At 40.1% G+C, this 19767-nt stretch overlaps 1 protein-coding gene across 3 annotated transcripts in view; it reads left to right on the top strand.

Annotated features, from left to right (window-relative positions):
• Positions 1-810: 810 nt before the first annotated feature.
• LOC309491258 (uncharacterized protein) overlaps positions 811-19767 on the top strand; it is a 135529-nt gene continuing 116572 nt past the window's right edge. For 2 of the 3 annotated variants that reach the window (XM_082160748.1, XM_082160750.1), the window contains exons 1-10: positions 811-933; positions 1603-1640; positions 1970-2025; positions 2122-2250; positions 3173-3240; positions 9537-9641; positions 9903-10027; positions 11405-11481; positions 13323-13436; positions 19117-19272. In XM_082160748.1, the coding sequence (XP_082016874.1) occupies position 1640; positions 1970-2025; positions 2122-2250; positions 3173-3240; positions 9537-9641; positions 9903-10027; positions 11405-11481; positions 13323-13436; positions 19117-19272 (831 nt within the window). In that variant the 5' untranslated portion in view covers positions 811-933; positions 1603-1639. The remainder of the gene's footprint in view (positions 934-1602; positions 1641-1969; positions 2026-2121; positions 2251-3172; positions 3241-9536; positions 9642-9902; positions 10028-11404; positions 11482-13322; positions 13437-19116; positions 19273-19767) is intronic. The other variant, XM_082160749.1, reaches the window with a different exon arrangement.

The following is a 19767-nucleotide window of genomic DNA, read 5'->3' as shown; positions in this document are numbered from 1 at the left end:
ATGTATCTATAGCTCTGCTGTTCCACAAACAGTGTGTTTGCATATAGTGCTACTTCTTGTAAGTTCATGTATGTTGTAAATGCAGGAAAAAAAAAAAACAGAGACCGACAGATATTTGAAAATCTTCAATACAATTAACAATTTCAACTAAACAGTTATGCTAAATAATGTTAAAGTCCCTCTGTGGTGTAAATCCAGCTTTTAATGTCGGTTATGTGTCTATGTGGTGTTTTTAATATGCTTTAAGACAAACCATGTGTAAATTCATAATTAAACAGCATTGCTGAGTATTTCCTCCTCAAAACTGCAGTTTTCTTCCAGCTCTTTGTTAACTCTTCTTTTCTCATGTGTTTTCTGATGACATTGAACATATTGTTAATACAATTTGTAGTCTGTATATAAAGTTGTACATCATAAACATGTCATCTCTGTGTGTTTGCAAAATAAATAAATAAATAAAACTACGCAAACACTGAAAAAATAACCCCCAAAAATTAATTTTGGTAGAAAAAAATACATAAAAAAGTAAGTTTTTTTTATAGTGTACACATTAAATTAGCAAAATTTCACCAACAAGCCATCTTGATTAACTACTACTTTACAAACATATTTTTTCACCTCACTGCTGTTTTATTTGTAATAATCAAAATATTATTTACAAAAATAAATGAATCTTGTTGTCATATAAATAATGGAAAATATAGTCCTTCTGTATAGAGTGTACAGTATTGTGTAGTATAGAGTGTGTGGTATAGAGTGTGTCCTGCAGGGGGCGACAGTGACTCGCCGATTCTCATTAATCACTTTCTGCTGAAGAAGAACATCGTCAGAATAATAATAATAATCATCATCAGGTGCCAAGATGAATTGATTAATATTTAAACGAGTACAGTTACACTTCTGATTTTACAGCTGACATCAAACTTTGACGAGGTATATTCATATAGTATTAGTAAACTGTGTGAAGTAATAACAGGCGTAATGCAGCCGCTGTAGAAACGTGATTTAATTCCGTCCGCACGCGTAATAATCATATAATTATATTAATAACATAATTATCACTTTACTTTACATTAGCTGACATGAACGAGTGAAAAACACTTCTAAAGCGTTTATTGATTTAATGTTGATTTCTACATTTACTGATGTATAAGATCAAAAGTAGTATGTGTTAATATTGAACTAACATGAACATTTTATTAACAAATATTAAATGCTGTAACGTTGTTAGTAAATGTATTAACTAATGTTAACAAATGAAATCTTGTTGTAAAATGAATGTACAGTGAATTCATGTAAATATTAGTTCTTCAAAAGTGGCAAAATCATCTTTTAATGTGTTAAATTCACCGTAGTAACTATAGTTTACAGAAATACCACAGATAACTCAGTATAATCGTGTAATCTCTGTATTATCATCCCTCGTCATCAGATAACATAAACGTAAAGAAAAATAATGAAGCTTCTTACGCGATCTGAAGATTATTAATGTATTAATGTATGACAGTGACAGTATGTTAATTGCTGTTAGTAAAGTCAGCGTTCATGCTGATGTTGATCTTCAGGATATAACTGTAATAAAACCATATGTTTCTCCTCAAGCTGCAGTTTACAGAGCGAGAGGATCCAGATCATCATCAGTGAGTGTCTGAACTCTTCATATCAACATCAGACCAGTTATGAGTGACAGATCAATGTGTTTCAGTGGCGGACAGGAAGTGATGTGAATGTGAACGTGGCGGACAGGAAGTGATGTGATTGTGAACGTGTTTCAGTGGCGGACAGGAAGTGATGTGATTGTGAACGTGGCGGACAGGAAGTGATGTGATTGTGAACGTGGCGGACAGGAAGTGATGTGATTGTGAATGTGGCGGACAGGAAGTGATGTGATTGTGAACGTGGCGGACAGGAAGTGATGTGATTGTGAACGTGGCGGACAGGAAGTGATGTGATTGTGAATGTGTTTCAGTGACGTACAGGGAGCTCAACATCAGACAGATCTATGAGAGATACATCGGAACAGCTGTAAGAGCACACACACACACACACACACACTCCTCCTTCTTCTGCTTCAGTAGTGTGTGTTTTAGGCCCCTGATGCTCAGAGATCTTCATTCTCAGGCGCCGTATCGCAGAGTGAGAGTCGTGAGCAAACGCCCCGCTCAGTGTTACAGAGGAGATGCAGGACACACACACACTCATCACAGCGAGAGATCACATGACCACAGAGACACACTGCTGTACCACAGGGTGAGACACACACACACACACACACACACACACACACACACACACACACACACACACTCATCACACACACACACACACACAAACACACACACAAACACACACTCATCACAGCGAGAGATCACTGGAACACAGAGACACACTGCTGTACCACAGGGTGAGACACACACACACACACACACACACACAAACACACACACAAACACACACTCATCACAGCGAGAGATCACATGACCACAGAGACACACTGCTGTACCACAGGGTGAGACACACACACACACACACACACACACACACACACACACACACACACACACACACACACACACACACACACACACACACACACACACACACACACACACACACACACACACTCATCACACACACACACAAACACACACACAAACACACACTCATCACAGCGAGAGATCACAGGAACACAGAGACACACTGCTGTACCACAGGGTGAGACACACACACACACACACACACACACACACACACACACACACACACTGATATTTATTCTAAGATGTTAGATCATGTCTCCACGTCAGGAATATTAGATCAGATAATAAAGCTGTATTATCAGAAGAACAAACATCTGAACATTCTTACATTTACTGGAGAAGAACAACGACTGAAGATATTAAGACTTGTTTAATGAATCAGAAGAAAGTGAGTTTGTGCTTAAAACAAGAATATGGCAGAGATTAGTTCATGTTTTAAACACAAACTCACTTTCTTCTGATTCATTAAACAAGTCTTAATATCTTCAGTCGTTGTTCTTCTCCAGTAAATGTGTCTTAATGTAAGAATGTTCAGATGTTTGACCTGGAAAGCACGACAGAAACACTGATGTGTGTGTGTGTGTGTGTGTGTGTGTGTGTGTGTGTGTGTGTGTGTGTGTGTGTGACTGTAGTTTCTCCAGCAGGAGGCGCTGTATTTCTGTAACACACAGCGTGAGGATGGACCACAGGAACATCTAAGGTGAGACACACACACACACACACACACTCACACACACACACACACACACACACACACACACACACACACACACACACACACACACACACACACACACACACACACACACACACACACACACACACACACACACACACACACACACACACACACTCACAGTCACACTCACACTCACACTCACACTCACACACACAGTCTGACCATCAGTCCGTACACTTTAATCATTCATTAATTATTTTTGTAATGCTTGTGCAATAGTGTGTATAAGCACAACCACTGCATTAAAGTACTTGAACACATATTGAAATTAATTTCTTATCAGAAAATAAAACCACAAAACATCAGGAGAAATAATTGTAGATTTATGATCACAATCTCTGTCCATAAAACTCTCATGACTTCACAGCAGAATATACAGGCATCAGTGTTATTTTACTATATCCATATACTATTATAGTTTTTATTAATATTTTTATATATTTGTTTTTATTTTCTGTTTTCATTTTAATTTTAGTTAAAGTTTCAGTAACTTTATTGTGTATTTGCCATTTTTATTTTAATTTAAATTTTTTTTAAATATGTCTATCGTTTTTAACTTCTTCAACTTAAAGTGAATGAAAATGAGAAATGTTGCTGTTTTTATATATTTAATTTTATTTCTATTTATCCATATGATTCACTCTCCGAGAGTCATTTACCAGTGCTTTGGGAGTCGGTTCGAGAGAATCACTGAGTCATTCAGAATGATTCATTAGCGAATTGTATATATATATATATGTATAATAAACACACAACACAGTTATTAAACTCCTCTGTGTTCTGTGTGTGTGTGTGTGTGTGTGTGTGTGTGTGTGTGTGTGTGTGTGTGTGTGTGTGTGTGTGTGTGTGTGTGTGTGTGTGTGTGTTCGGGTCTGAGTTCAGCGGCGGCTCGTTTACGGCTGACAACGAGTAAATAATATTAAAGTGAATTCTGAAAATATCAAAATAAAATGCAATTCAAAATATAAATAAAAACTATAATAATATATAAATAACATTAAAATGAATTCTAAAAACATAAAAATAAATCCCAATTGAATATGAATAAGATCGATAAGAGTGTATAAATATCTCTACCTGTGATGATCCGGTGACATCATCTCACGTCTGCTGGTCTGTCTGGCCAGAGGTCAGAGGTCAGCGTCCCGTGGCCCGACAGGCTCCAGAGAACTTTAAAGCCCGGCTGAACTCCTAAAACAAACAATCAAATTAGCGGTGGAGGAGAAGCTGAGGGCTTGGCCCAACTTACCCCGCATTAGCCACCGGACACCTTCGTCTCTGCAGAGCTCAGCGGCTTCAGTACATTACACACACTGATCAAACTGTGTGTGTGTAGCAGCGCTTTACTCAGCGGCTTCATTACAGTCCACACACTGATCAAACTGTGTGTGTGTAGCAGCGCTTTACTCAGCGGCTTCATTACAGTCCACACACTGATCAGTGTGTGTGTAGCAGCGCTTTACTCAGCGGCTTCATTACAGCTCACACACTGATCAAACTGTGTGTGTGTAGCAGCGATTTACTCAGCGGCTTCATTACAGTCCACACACTGATCAAACTGTGTGTGTGTAGCAGCGCTTTACTCAGCGGCTTCATTACAGTACACACACTGATCAAACTGTGTGTGTGTAGCAGCGATTTACTCAGCGGCTTCATTACAGTCCACACACTGATCAAACTGTGTGTGTGTAGCAGCGCTTTACTCAGCGGCTTCATTACAGTACACACACTGATCAAACTGTGTGTGTGTAGCAGCGATTTACTCAGCGGCTTCATTACAGTCCACACACTGATCAAACTGTGTGTGTGTAGCAGCGCTTTACTCAGCGGCTTCATTACAGCTCACACACTGATCAAACTGTGTGTGTGTAGCAGCGATTTACTCAGCGGCTTCATTACAGTCCACACACTGATCAAACTGTGTGTGTGTAGCAGCGCTTTACTCAGCGGCTTCATTACAGCTCACACACTGATCAAACTGTGTGTGTGTAGCAGCGATTTACTCAGCGGCTTCATTACAGTCCACACACTGATCAAACTGTGTGTGTGTAGCAGCGCTTTACTCAGCGGCTTCATTACAGTCCACACACTGATCAAACTGTGTGTGTGTAGCAGCGCTTTACTCAGCGGCTTCATTACAGCTCACACACTGATCAAACTGTGTGTGTGTAGCAGCGCTTTACTCAGCGGCTTCATTACAGCTCACACACTGATCAAACTGTGTGTGTGTAGCAGCGCTTTACTCAGCGGCTTCATTACACACACTGATCAAACTGTGTGTGTGTAGCAGCGCTTTACTCAGCGGCTTCATTACAGTCCACACACTGATCAAACTGTGTGTGTGTAGCAGCGCTTTACTCAGCGGCTTCAGTACATTACACACACTGATCAAACTGTGTGTGTGTAGCAGCGCTTTACTCAGCGGCTTCATTACAGCTCACACACTGATCAAACTGTGTGTGTGTAGCAGCGCTTTACTCAGCGGCTTCATTACAGTACACACACTGATCAAACTGTGTGTGTAGCAGCGCTTTACTCAGCGGCTTCATTACAGTCCACACACTGATCAAACTGTGTGTGTGTAGCAGCGCTTTACTCAGCGGCTTCAGTACAGCTCACACACTGATCAAACTGTGTGTGTGTAGCAGCGCTTTACTCAGCGGCTTCATTACAGCTCACACACTGATCAAACTGTGTGTGTGTAGCAGCGCTTTACTCAGCGGCTTCATTACAGTCCACACACTGATCAGTGTGTGTGTAGCAGCGCTTTACTCAGCGGCTTCATTACAGCTCACACACTGATCAAACTGTGTGTGTGTAGCAGCGATTTACTCAGCGGCTTCATTACAGTCCACACACTGATCAAACTGTGTGTGTGTAGCAGCTCTTTACTCAGCGGCTTCATTACAGTACACACACTGATCAAACTGTGTGTGTGTAGCAGCGATTTACTCAGCGGCTTCATTACAGTCCACACACTGATCAAACTGTGTGTGTGTAGCAGCGCTTTACTCAGCGGCTTCATTACAGTACACACACTGATCAAACTGTGTGTGTGTAGCAGCGATTTACTCAGCGGCTTCATTACAGTCCACACACTGATCAAACTGTGTGTGTGTAGCAGCGCTTTACTCAGCGGCTTCATTACAGCTCACACACTGATCAAACTGTGTGTGTGTAGCAGCGATTTACTCAGCGGCTTCATTACAGTCCACACACTGATCAAACTGTGTGTGTGTAGCAGCGCTTTACTCAGCGGCTTCATTACAGCTCACACACTGATCAAACTGTGTGTGTGTAGCAGCGATTTACTCAGCGGCTTCATTACAGTCCACACACTGATCAAACTGTGTGTGTGTAGCAGCGCTTTACTCAGCGGCTTCATTACAGTCCACACACTGATCAAACTGTGTGTGTGTAGCAGCGCTTTACTCAGCGGCTTCATTACAGCTCACACACTGATCAAACTGTGTGTGTGTAGCAGCGCTTTACTCAGCGGCTTCATTACAGCTCACACACTGATCAAACTGTGTGTGTGTAGCAGCGCTTTACTCAGCGGCTTCATTACACACACTGATCAAACTGTGTGTGTGTAGCAGCGCTTTACTCAGCGGCTTCATTACAGTCCACACACTGATCAAACTGTGTGTGTGTAGCAGCGCTTTACTCAGCGGCTTCAGTACATTACACACACTGATCAAACTGTGTGTGTGTAGCAGCGCTTTACTCAGCGGCTTCATTACAGCTCACACACTGATCAAACTGTGTGTGTGTAGCAGCGCTTTACTCAGCGGCTTCATTACAGTACACACACTGATCAAACTGTGTGTGTAGCAGCGCTTTACTCAGCGGCTTCATTACAGCTCACACACTGATCAAACTGTGTGTGTGTAGCAGCGCTTTACTCAGCGGCTTCAGTACATTACACACACTGATCAAACTGTGTGTGTGTAGCAGCGCTTTACTCAGCGGCTTCATTACAGCTCACACACTGATCAAACTGTGTGTGTGTAGCAGCGCTTTACTCAGCGGCTTCATTACAGTCCACACACTGATCAAACTGTGTGTGTGTAGCAGCGCTTTACTCAGCGGCTTCATTACAGCTCACACACTGATCAAACTGTGTGTGTGTAGCAGCGCTTTACTCAGCGGCTTCATTACAGCTCACACACTGATCAAACTGTGTGTGTGTAGCAGCGCTTTACTCAGCGGCTTCAGTACAGTCCACACACTGATCAAACTGTGTGTGTGTAGCAGCGCTTTACTCAGCGGCTTCATTACAGTCCACACACTGATCAAACTGTGTGTGTGTAGCAGCGCTTTACTCAGCGGCTTCATTACAGTCCACACACTGATCAAACTGTGTGTGTGTAGCAGCGCTTTACTCAGCGGCTTCATTACAGCTCACACACTGATCAAACTGTGTGTGTGTAGCAGCTCTTTACTCAGCGGCTTCATTACAGTCCACACACTGATCAAACTGTGTGTGTGTAGCAGCGCTTTACTCAGCGGCTTCATTACAGTCCACACACTGATCAAACTGTGTGTGTGTAGCAGCGCTTTACTCAGCGGCTTCATTACAGTCCACACACTGATCAAACTGTGTGTGTGTAGCAGCGCTTTACTCAGCGGCTTCATTACAGTCCACACACTGATCAAACTGTGTGTGTGTAGCAGCGCTTTACTCAGCGGCTTCATTACAGTCCACACACTGATCAAACTGTGTGTGTGTAGCAGCGCTTTACTCAGCGGCTTCATTACAGTCCACACACTGATCAAACTGTGTGTGTGTAGCAGCGCTTTACTCAGCGGCTTCATTACAGTCCACACACTGATCAAACTGTGTGTGTGTAGCAGCACTTTACTCAGCGGCTTCAGTACAGCTCACACACTGATCAAACTGTGTGTGTGTAGCAGCGCTTTACTCAGCGGCTTCATTACAGTCCACACACTGATTAAACTGTGTGTGTGTAGCAGCGCTTTACTCAGCGGCTTCATTACAGTCCACACACTGATCAAACTGTGTGTGTGTAGCAGCACTTTACTCAGCGGCTTCAGTACAGCTCACACACTGATCAAACTGTGTGTGTGTAGCAGCGCTTTACTCAGCGGCTTCATTACAGCTCACACACTGATCAAACTGTGTGTGTGTAGCAGCGCTTTACTCAGCGGCTTCATTACAGTACACACACTGATCAAACTGTGTGTGTGTAGCAGCGCTTTACTCAGCGGCTTCATTACAGTCCACACACTGATCAAACTGTGTGTGTGTAGCAGCGCTTTACTCAGCGGCTTCATTACAGTACACACACTGATCAAACTGTGTGTGTGTAGCAGCGCTTTACTCAGCGGCTTCATTACAGTCCACACACTGATCAAACTGTGTGTGTGTAGCAGCGCTTTACTCAGCGGCTTCATTACAGTCCACACACTGATCAAACTGTGTGTGTGTAGCAGCGCTTTACTCAGCGGCTCCTCAGGATCAGCACTGGTCCAAACACTTCTAATGAATCGCACAGAAGCGCTTACATTTGTCCCTCATCAAACCAGTCATAATGCAGAATTATGTATTATATACATTTTTCTTATTTTATGTTTATTATATTATGTTGAAAAATGATATATATATATATATATTCGGGGCCTCACGTGTGTTCGAGTGTTTGCTTATTTGAAAGCTAAATAAAGATTTCTTTTTTTTAAATAAGTAAATGACCTGTTAATATCTCTCTGACTCTCTTAAAGCAACACTAAGGAAAATGTTTTACCTTAAAATAATGTTTCCAAAATGGTATCAGTGGTTCATCAAGTGGTAACAGTGTGAACGGCACTTCTGGATCCGCTTTGCGTCCCTATATCTGCTATAACCACACTATGTAAGATTGCCAGATCTGGTCGCGTTTCTGTAGTTCTAATGAGACATAAGAAAACTACAAATTTGACTTGCTTTACGGCAAGCGCTACAATAGTCATTATTTAGTTTTTCTGCATTTCTGATGTCGCAATACATCATACTTTCATGAAATCATGCATCATACTCTACCTCGTCTGTGGACATCGTTCATTCAGAGCCGGCGCTGGATAAACAGCGAGTGTGTGTGTGACAGTCGGCTGCGGGCGGAGACATTATTTACGACAGCGGTAATGGACAATTCCGCTTCCAACCTGTAGGGGGACCGCAGAGGAAAAGTTCCTTAGTGTTGCTTTAATGAGCTCTTTAAAAACATAAACTAGATTATTTTCATGTCTGTATGCAGGAGTGGTGGTGTAGTGACCTCTCAGCCTGGGGTCAGAGGTCAAAGGTTACTCTATCCTCCAGGAGAGGACGCACTGCTACAGGCCATCATGAACCTGGACCGAGAGTGAGCAGCACACACACACACACACACACACACACACACACCAGGAAAACTCTTGTTCATGTGAAGAATTAGGCGTAGTGATTAAAATCATTATTAATTAATGATCTGCATACATTCATGTTGGTTGTGTTCTGTTCTCCCCTAAGAGGGGTTATTGCTGCTCTTATCCATGCTAGGCGGCCCAGAACAGAACCAGTCAATCCAAACTGAATGTCGTATTTGACGATAGTGGTGCTGACAGAACTGTTGATGTGTGATCAGGGCTGATGGTGATGGTGTCAGATCCAGATCCAGATCCAGATTCAGATCCAGGTTCAGATCCAGATCTCCCCGAGTCCCCGAACACCAGCAGAACATCAGCGCCACTCGCCCCGAGAACCAGCCAGGTCAGCTGATAACTCACCCGTCACTACATGATAATCCCCTTCTCTTGTCTTCACAGATTTAGATGACTCAGATTCTCTAATTTCTTCAATTTCTTCTTCATGCTACCTGTCGGTTTTAGGAAGTTTATAAATCCCTCTCCAGATCAAGGTTATTATCATTCACTAAATAAAATAAAATTAAACAAATATTTTATTTCAATTAATTGCAGAGGCGACATATATTGTAGTTTAATTTGTTTAATTAATAACCAAAAAAAAAAGTTCATATACATTCACACACAACTATTAAACCAGAGTATCTGCACACGTTTATGTATTCGTAGAGTATTTGGGCTCTTTCTCATCCGGGCCGCTTCAGTTCTTCAGGTTAGCTGGTTTAATTGGACGCGTCCCGTCACAGGACGTCCCAGTTAAGGGTCTTTTTTTAGCCTGTGAACTTTAAAGTCATTATTTATTTGGTGTTAAGAGGGTCGGCTCACAACAGGCCTGTGTTTTGTTCCCATCATCATCATCACTCATACAGGAGGAATGTGTCGCCTCACTTTTACAGACACAATAAAACCTGAGCCAACAGAAGCCGTTTCTTCTGTCCCGACCGCGTCATTAACGCACACATGAAAGCAGGGAATGTCCACAGACCTCGGGATTGTGCTGGGATGCAGGTCCGGATCAAGCAAAACATCATGTTAGCATGTGGAGATTACAAATAAAATTAAAATAAAAGCTTACAAATAAAAGTTATGTAATTAATAAGTTACTCATTATTACAGTGGGAAAAACCCACTGTATTTTTTTTTCTACCTAATTGAACTCTTTAAATAGTTTCTAACAGATAATGTTTCAAATATGCTTAAATGTATATAAATTAAATCTTTACTATTAAGAATGTGCACCTTTCCAACTAAAATAATACTTACAATAATAAATCTTAAAATTAAGTCAAAAGTTTTGATCATCCCAAATGATCAAATAAATATTCAGTGGTAGTTTAATGTAAACGCTCCCTGTCCTCCAGCGCTCAGCTTGAGTCAGAAGCAAGACTCTATAAAAATATAGAGTAAATAAAAAACAGAAATAAACATGTTTTTCAGTTGCACCTGGAAAACCCTGGAATCGGATTGAACTTTCTTTGCGCCGTCATGTTCGTTGTTTGTAGACGTATGGGTGCCTGTAGAGAGAAACATCTCAAACTCGGGAACGCAAACATAAACACGCTTCTCCGACGCGGATGATGTTCGGCTATTCATTTATACAAGGATGGCTCTGATATTGTTTATGACGGATAATTTTTTCTTGTCTGCTCAGACATTTAAAGATTTGGAGTTTTAAGAGCAACTGTTTCTCCTGATGTTCTTCACTGTCTCTCTGTGACTGCAGAGAAACTCAGGCCATCCGGTGATCCCCCGGGAGGATCCAGAGAAGACTCTCCACACGCGTCGGCATCAGCCAGCAAGGTATCGATCACCTCTGTTCAAACACACTGAGCCTGAACAATTCTGTTATCACTTGTAATCAACTTCCACCGTGTCCTAACCAGTCGCGATGCCATGAGATTACAGCGGCATGCAGTTTGTCTGTCAACAAAATAAAATGGGCAACAAAAACCTATCAAAAAATCACAGCCAATCAGAAGATCGTGTGGGCGGAGTCTCTCTGTAAGCGCACTGCACTCACAACCAAATCAATCACAAATCACAGCCAATCAGGAGAGTGTGTGGGCAGAGTCTCTCTGTACTCGCAACCAAATCAATCCAAAATCACAGCCAATCAGGAGAGTGTGTGGGCGGAGTCTCAGCAAACGCACTGCACTCGCAACCAAATGCATAAGTACATAATGACATTCATACATATTACACCATTTTAACATTATTAAAATACATACTGAGTGACTGAAACAATCTTTGCCATAGAATACACTCGTTTGTTCACTCGTTGTTGTGGCGTCGCCACTTTTGAATAAGAAACAATATCAAGACTATAAAACTCTGCACATCACATTTTTGACTTTATTGATTCTGCTTTTATTCGTAATGCAATGGACCGGTCAACGGGACATAAATTAATCCTTAAAGGATGGCACTTTATGGGACATTTGCACAAAAAGAATAAATAACTTACCGTAGCCTATTTTATAAGTCGCTCCGGAGTCGCATAACAGTAAAAAAATGCGCCACGAGGAAGAAAAACCATATATAGCCTAAGTCGCACTGGACTAAGTCGCATTTTTTTAGAAATTTATTTCACAAAAAAAAAAAAAAATTACAGACAGTTCTCCGTTACGGACGTGAGCGCTCTAAAGCGGCACTAAAAGAATGTTTTAAAACTTTCACAGAGACCTCAAACTGAAAGCACAAAGCCTGTCTTTAAATTTAATTTTGTTTTGTATTAATTGTATCTTAATTTTAATCGATGTTTCGTCAACCAATTGTCTGGATTTAATGAATAAGAAGTAAATATACTTGGCTATTAGAAAATAGATAATCAGGACACGGAGGCGCTGGCGAACCTGGAGCTCGTCTCATAAATGAACCGAAACTCAGCGTAGGCCTATAAGGTAGCCTATTGCCTCACAGACCTGAGACATATAGATAGCTTGAAATGTCTACTTTTAAGCAGAACAATTCAAAACGAAAGAAAACAGACTGCGCTGCTTATGTAATTCGTATGAAATGTGCATTTCTCTCTGGCGCTGCGAAGATCGCGAGTCGTCAACTTCATCTGTCTAGCCGACACTGACATAAAAAATAACTGCTTTAATAGTAAACAATTAAAATGTCTCCTGCTATATTTGACATATTTGCCTGTTCCTTACAAAACACTGACAGTGGGGTTTTTGACTGGGTTTTTATTTTTTATTTATTTTTTTACAGCTGCGGACAAATTCTTTCGACACACACACAATAGACTATTACGTAACACTCTGCGCTTATGTTTTAAAAACATAATATAACATATAAATAACAATTTTTAAATAGCCCACTTAAAGTGTTTATTACAAATAAATGACTAAATGCTAAAAATTAATACATTTTAATGAACAAACATATGCGTTGCATTTACAATTCTGTGAAAACAGGGGGTGCTGCAGCACTCCCAGCACCCCCACTTCCCGCGGCCCTGGACGTATAGCTGCTAAACGCAATGTCTAAGCTTAACCAAACTTGAAGCACAAAGTAAGATATTTGTACTGGAAAAGAAGACAAAAATACTGACGAAGAACATCATTTTTTCATTAAACATCCTAGAAGCCACAGAACAGCAGCGTGTTCAATGGAATAAATCTCCTGTGTTGCAGATATTCTTCTCCGACCTGGATGTGATTCCCGGTTTGGGCGGAGACCCGGAGGAGCCGACAGTGGAAGAACAGTGCGCTCAGGCCATCAAAAACAGAGCTCAGGACATCGAGAAGGTGCGTTCGCCATGTTTGATATGATTTCCTCACTTCCTTTTTGAGTTTCTAAGACAGAAAACTAAACGTGAGCTACAGTCAAACCACAATATATATCAGACAGCTTCAACATTTCTCACATTATCAGTTTATTCACTATAGTTTAGAAAATGGTACTAAAATATGAGCAGAACTCAGTTGATATTTGACTGGTTTTGTCCGTCCTTCTGTTAGACTGTCTCACACATGAATTATGTTGAATATCTGTCAGCTGTTAAATTTAACTACACAATTAGATAATACCAGTTTAGCTCAACCAGTGACCAAGCAATGCTTCATTTTGTTCAGTCTGTGTGTAAAAAGAGCATTAGCAATTAAAGACAAAACACTTCAGCAAAACATGATCAGCTCAAAGTGTCCCAATCATTTTTGGTCCCAAATTTGTATAAATGTCACTGGTAGTCACTGTATGAAGAGTTATTGGGTATAATATGTCACAGTTTACTTTATTCTGCTCTCCTCACTTACATAAATGAACTATAGTGTCCTGATCACACTAGTGAAATGATATCTGGTGTCTGAGTAATGTTTGGTTTGACTGTACAACACATCACATCTCGTGAGCTGGGAATGATTTAGCTCAGACTCCATCCATCACTCCAGTGGTCCTCAACGACACACATCCACCCGGCCCTATTAGACCCTCAGTGATAAAATGCCTCCTAATATTCCCTAATGTGTTCCAGCCCTCAGATAATCGCCCCCCGCTCAGTGATTGCGACAGACCTCCGCTTGTTGGGAGTGTGTGTGTTTGAGCACGACGCTTCACTTGCTGCCACAGTTGTGTGTTTGATTTGTACTGTGTCACAGACCATTGCTTTCCCAGTGTGTTGTACAGTTCGGTCTCCTGTTTGTGTGGTCCTGTTATCAGACCTCCACATCACGTCTTTCTCTCTCTCCTTCCACGCCAAACAAAAGCACACCGGGGTCAAACCTTTCCTCCCTTTAACAAACCTTCCCAGCATGCACTGGTAAATATCACCACTATAAATACAGATCCTCTCTGGGGTGGAGAACTTCCTCTGTACGTCACGAACACAAGCTTTTTGTTTTCTTTTTTATGTCATTGTTTTATTATAATTACTTGTGGCTTTACTTTGGGGTTTACAAGATCCTGTAACGCTCAAGAAATGATTGTAATTTAAGTTGAGTGTTTATTATCGCTGGTGATTCTGCTGTTTCGAAGAGATGGAGAATGACGTAATGTGGGTGAAAATACTATCAGTGTCTCACACTGGAGGAGAGAGAGAGCTGTGTCTAGTACAGATGACAGTGAAACACTGAAACGTCAGGGTCATAAAAGTTTGGGATCTGTAAGATTTGTCATGTTTCTAAAAGAAGCCTCTCCTGCTCACCAAGGCTGCGTTTATTTGATCGAAAATACAAAAAAATAAACAGTAATATTGTTAAATATTATGACAATTTAAAATGACTGTTTTCTATTTTAATTTTTATGTTAAAATGTAATTTATTCCTGTGATCATTTTCAGCATCATTACATCATTACTATATGATGATCTGATGATCAAGAAACATTTATGATTATTATCAATGTTGAAAACAGTTGTTAACAATTTATTTTCAGGATTCTTTGATGAATAGAAAGAAAATAAATTTGAAATAGAATCTTTTGTAACATTATAAATGTCTTTACTGTCACTTTTGATCAATTTAATGCATTCTTGATGAATAAAAGTATTGATTTATTTTATTTATTTCCCCCCCAAAATAAAATAATAAATTCTTACTGACCCCAAACTGTTGAACGGTCGTGTTTCATTTTACAAAAGCTTATATTTCAGATAAATGCTGTTCTTTTCAACTTTATATTCATCAAAGAATCCTGAAATAAAAATGTAAACAACTGTTTTCAACATTGATAATAATCATAAATGTTTCTTGAGCATCACATCATCATATTAGAGTGATTTCTGAAGGATCATGTGACACTGAAGACTGGAGTAATGATGCTGAACATTCAGCTTTGATCACAAAAATTAATTACACTTTACTATATATTATTCACATAGAAAAAGATGATTTACATTGGAAAAATATATTTTTTGTTTTTTTTTAATCAATTAAATGCAGTCTTGGTGAGCAGAAGAGACTTCTTAAAAATCTTACCGATCCCAAACTTTTGACTGATAGTGTACATGTGCCAATCTCTGAATCTAAGAGCTCTGACAGCAGACGAGCTTCAGGACGCTCACACACACACACACACACACACACACACACACACACAGGTTTGCCAGCGAGACATGAAACCTCCCGACGCTCTTTGAGCTCCTGAGAACTCGGCAGGATTCGGCGTTTTGAATGCGGTCATGCGCCAGAACACCGAAACCCGCTGGATTTGCGTTGGGATCTGGGAAGTGTAATAACTCTTCAGACATCGCCACAGGCTCCCAGAACAAATGTCCTCTAATTGAGTCTGAAGCCGTAACTGGCAGACGGGTGGAAACCTGCTCATTACGTGCTTGTGGGAATCTCCAGCGTTTAACCAAGTTGAGACAAGTAACTATACGTTCCCCTGGGTTAGTGAGAGATGTTTGCTTAGGTAGCTAAATCGTTAAAGACGACCTATTCTATATATTCATATATAGCATACCATTATCAAGCAGAATAATGCACTGGTCAAGCCTTGAACATTGACCGCATTCACTTTCACGTTAACATTTAAGATAATTGGTCTCAAACCCTGAATATCTTTCGTCTTCCTGTCATGTCTTCTCTTTCTCAGGCCGCTTTGTTCTTCTTGGCTCATCTTTGAGTGAGCCCAGAACTCCTCCAATCTCTGCGCTGTTTTTAAACTGGACCCGAGCGCCTGAACGCTGTGGATAAGAGGAACCAGACCTCGTCCACTTCAGTAATCTGAGCGCTTCTGCTTTTCCTCTGGTGTTCAGATTAACCCGCGACAGAGTCCTCAACCGTAACGCTGAATAAATGGCCAATTCCGGTCCTGAGCGGCTCTGATTAGACTTCACCTTTGAACCTAAACCTCTATCTTCGAAGGGTCTGTGTACCAGAGCAGGTTTATGTTTATCCTCCTCGCTTCCTTTCCTCTTGTTTAGTTTTGTGTTCAAATAGACAGATTCTATCTCTCTCTCTCTCTAGGAATTATCATTAAAAACTGGGGTTGAATTTCCAGCAAAAATAACCAGTTCCTCTAATGCTCCCGAATAAACGTGAACATTGTTTCTCTGAGGGAATATCCTCGACTGGCTCGAGCTCAGATGTCAGAAGAGCTCCAGGGTGATTGTGTGGAATTATTCATCTCTAGACCCAAAAGCTCTTGATTATAAAGCGGTTTCTGAGATGTGGCTCAAATCTGCGGATGCTTTATGATGTTGGTCAAAGAGGATTAACCCATCAGGCCTTGTAATTTTATGCTTTTCTCATGCTCTCTTACAATGAAGCGCTCATACTTTTTTTTCCTGTTAAAAGATGATTTCACATTCAATATAAGTTCAGCTCCATCAACGGCATTTGTGTCAGAACATAATTGGCACTCAGCCCTTCGTTTTCTCTTTTATTTGGTATTTTTAGTCTTAATTGCTCTTTTAGTGGTGGGACTACACTGCAAAAATATATATATTTTTGTCTTGTATCTTGATTTAAGAATGTTTAGATATTTCTCCTGGAAAACATTTACTGGAGAAGAAGCAAAATGACTGAAGACATGAAGGAAAAATTATCAAAAAGTAGCAAGTTTAACCTTAAAATATGAAGAGACATATGAAGTTAATTAAAGTTTCTCTCTCTGACTCCATTGGCAGATATCTGTTCTTGTTTCACGCACAAACTCAGAAACAAGACTTAAAATCTTCAGTCATTTTGCTTCTCCAGTAAATTTATCTTGATGAATATGGAAGCTTGTTTCTGCCACAGAGTGAAAAATAAAAAAGGTAATTGCGACTTTTTAATCTCACAATTCTAACTTTTTATCTCAGAATTACGTGATATAAAGTTGCAATTGTGTCTTATAAAGTCAGAATTCGGACTTTTTTTCCTCGCAACTGCAACTTTATTTCACGCAATTCTGACTTTATAATACGCAATTGGGAGATATAAAGTCAGAATTGCATGATATAAAGTCGCAATTGCGTGTTATAAAGTCAGAATTGTGAGATATAAACTATTCTGAGGTAAAAAAAAACAATTCTTAGAATTGGACTTTATATCACAATTGTGAGTTTATATCTCACAATTCTGAGAAAAGATGTCAGAATTGCGAGATATAAACTTGCAATTATGTGTTATAAAGTCAGAATTGCGTGATATAAAGTCGCAATTGCGAGAAAACAAGTCCGAATTCTGACTTTATAAGACGCAATTGCAACTTTATATCACGTAATTCTGACTTTATATCTCGCAATTCTGAGAAATAAAGTCAGAATTATCTTTTAAAATGTTTTATTCTGTGGCGGAAACAAGCTTCCATAATGAATGTTTAGATTTGTGCTGGAAAACGAGACAAAAAAAATTTTTTTTTGTAGTGTACTTTACTTCTGGTGAAAAATGTAACTATTTTACAAAAAAAGCATGAATCTCTACCCCTAACTGAGCAGATCATACAATTTGTACAAAAATGAGATTGTACGAAATCATCTAAAGTGGCCACCAGTTCGCCAAAGCGTAAAAAAGTTTGAGATTGTGTTGGCAATTCCCGTGAATGGAGTTTACTAATATAACAGTGTATAATAGATGGCTGTGGGTAAGTTCATCAAGAAGATGAAGTACGGTATCTAACTTTACACAGACAAGCAAGTGATTCGGAACAATATTCACATATTTAAATCAAGAGACGAGTCGAAGTTGATAGAGCTAAACCGAAACGCTCCTTTAAAACCTGAAAGGATGTGTTAATGTGCATGAACTCCAGACCTTTCCTACAGCACAGATCAAATAAAAGCCGATCGCACCTCGTCCGCTGGTCTTGGACGTCACACTCGGGACATGTGCAGGGCATAATAAACCTTTTAAGCACATCTTTAAACTCAGGGAGAATTTGTTGGCCTTTAAAGTCTGGTGTGAAATAACTTTGCAGTTCTAACTAGCTTCAACACTTCTCCTGCCTTTAGGTCTCCATGCAAACACACTGTCACACACCTGTTACTGGACATTTTCCCATAGTCTCTGGCCTCCAAGCGCACGGCTGTTAAGTTTACAGCCAAATGACTTACTCGCCGGAGGTCAAAGTGTCGTATAGTACACAGAGAGACTGCTTTGTCAAGCTCTTAAGAAGCAATGCTCATGTTAGAGAAACCAGAGAGATCTCCTGCCAACAAACAGTTTGTCCCGTTTATCATTTTCATAGATCAGCTAAATTCGCATTAGTCAAATATAGACTTGCACAGAACAAGCAACCAATGAATTTCCCAGAAAGCTCCCTAAATTTCCCAAATTTTAATTCACCTACAAAAAATGTTACCATATTTAATCTACTCCAAAGAATCCCGCTGATTTTCAACCACAATCAGCTGAAAATATGCCGGTTCTGTGCAGGTCTATCGCAGAAATGTCTCCAGACCCGACTAACACTCCAGACGAGTAATAATCTGATTTATCGTTTTTAAAGTACCTCACTTTGTGTTAAGAGCTCAGATGAGTCCAACAGCTGTTCGTCTTTTCCCAGTTGTACAAACAGGACTGCGAGACTTTGGGAATGGTGGTGAAGATGCTTGTATCCAAGGACCCAACTCTGGAACAGAAGCTCCTGACAGCGCTGAAACAGAACCTGGTGGACATCAGGGAGAAATGCTTGGAAAACCTCAGCCAGTTCATCTCTGAGGTGAATGCACTGCTCAAACCAAATCCATAACTTGATAAACTAGTGCTTTATCACGCTCCCTCAACTCAGATTAACACACTACATGCTAGTAGTGTTTGTCTGGTTTTTACCAACCTAGTTGAAATGTTATTCAGCACAGCTACATGTCTTAAGCTTTTGATTAACTGTTCACGTTCACACTTTTAAAGTGTAACTATAGTTCACGTTTTTATTGTGTTGAACTATCCACGTGCTGATTTCCAAATACTGCTCATACTTGTTTGGCAGTTTAGTTCTACGTCTCATGTTTTCATCTCCATTAATAATGTTGCAGTTTTGCTGTTACTTGATATAGTTTTGTTTAACGAAGCAACATGTTTGCCATTAAAGTGTTGTTATTTCCTCAGTGTTTGTTTTTAACTAGCTTACCTTTGTCAAAGTATATATATATATATATATATATAGGTTTAGAATGTATATACCATATATACATATGTGTAAGATATTTAAAAGCTT

This window comes from Leuciscus leuciscus (genome assembly GCF_965113295.1).
Source record: "Leuciscus leuciscus genome assembly, chromosome: 25".
NCBI classification, from domain to species: Eukaryota; Metazoa; Chordata; class Actinopteri; order Cypriniformes; family Leuciscidae; genus Leuciscus; species Leuciscus leuciscus.
Note: the sequence above shows the minus strand (reverse complement) of the source record. Positions and strands in the feature narration are given on the sequence as shown.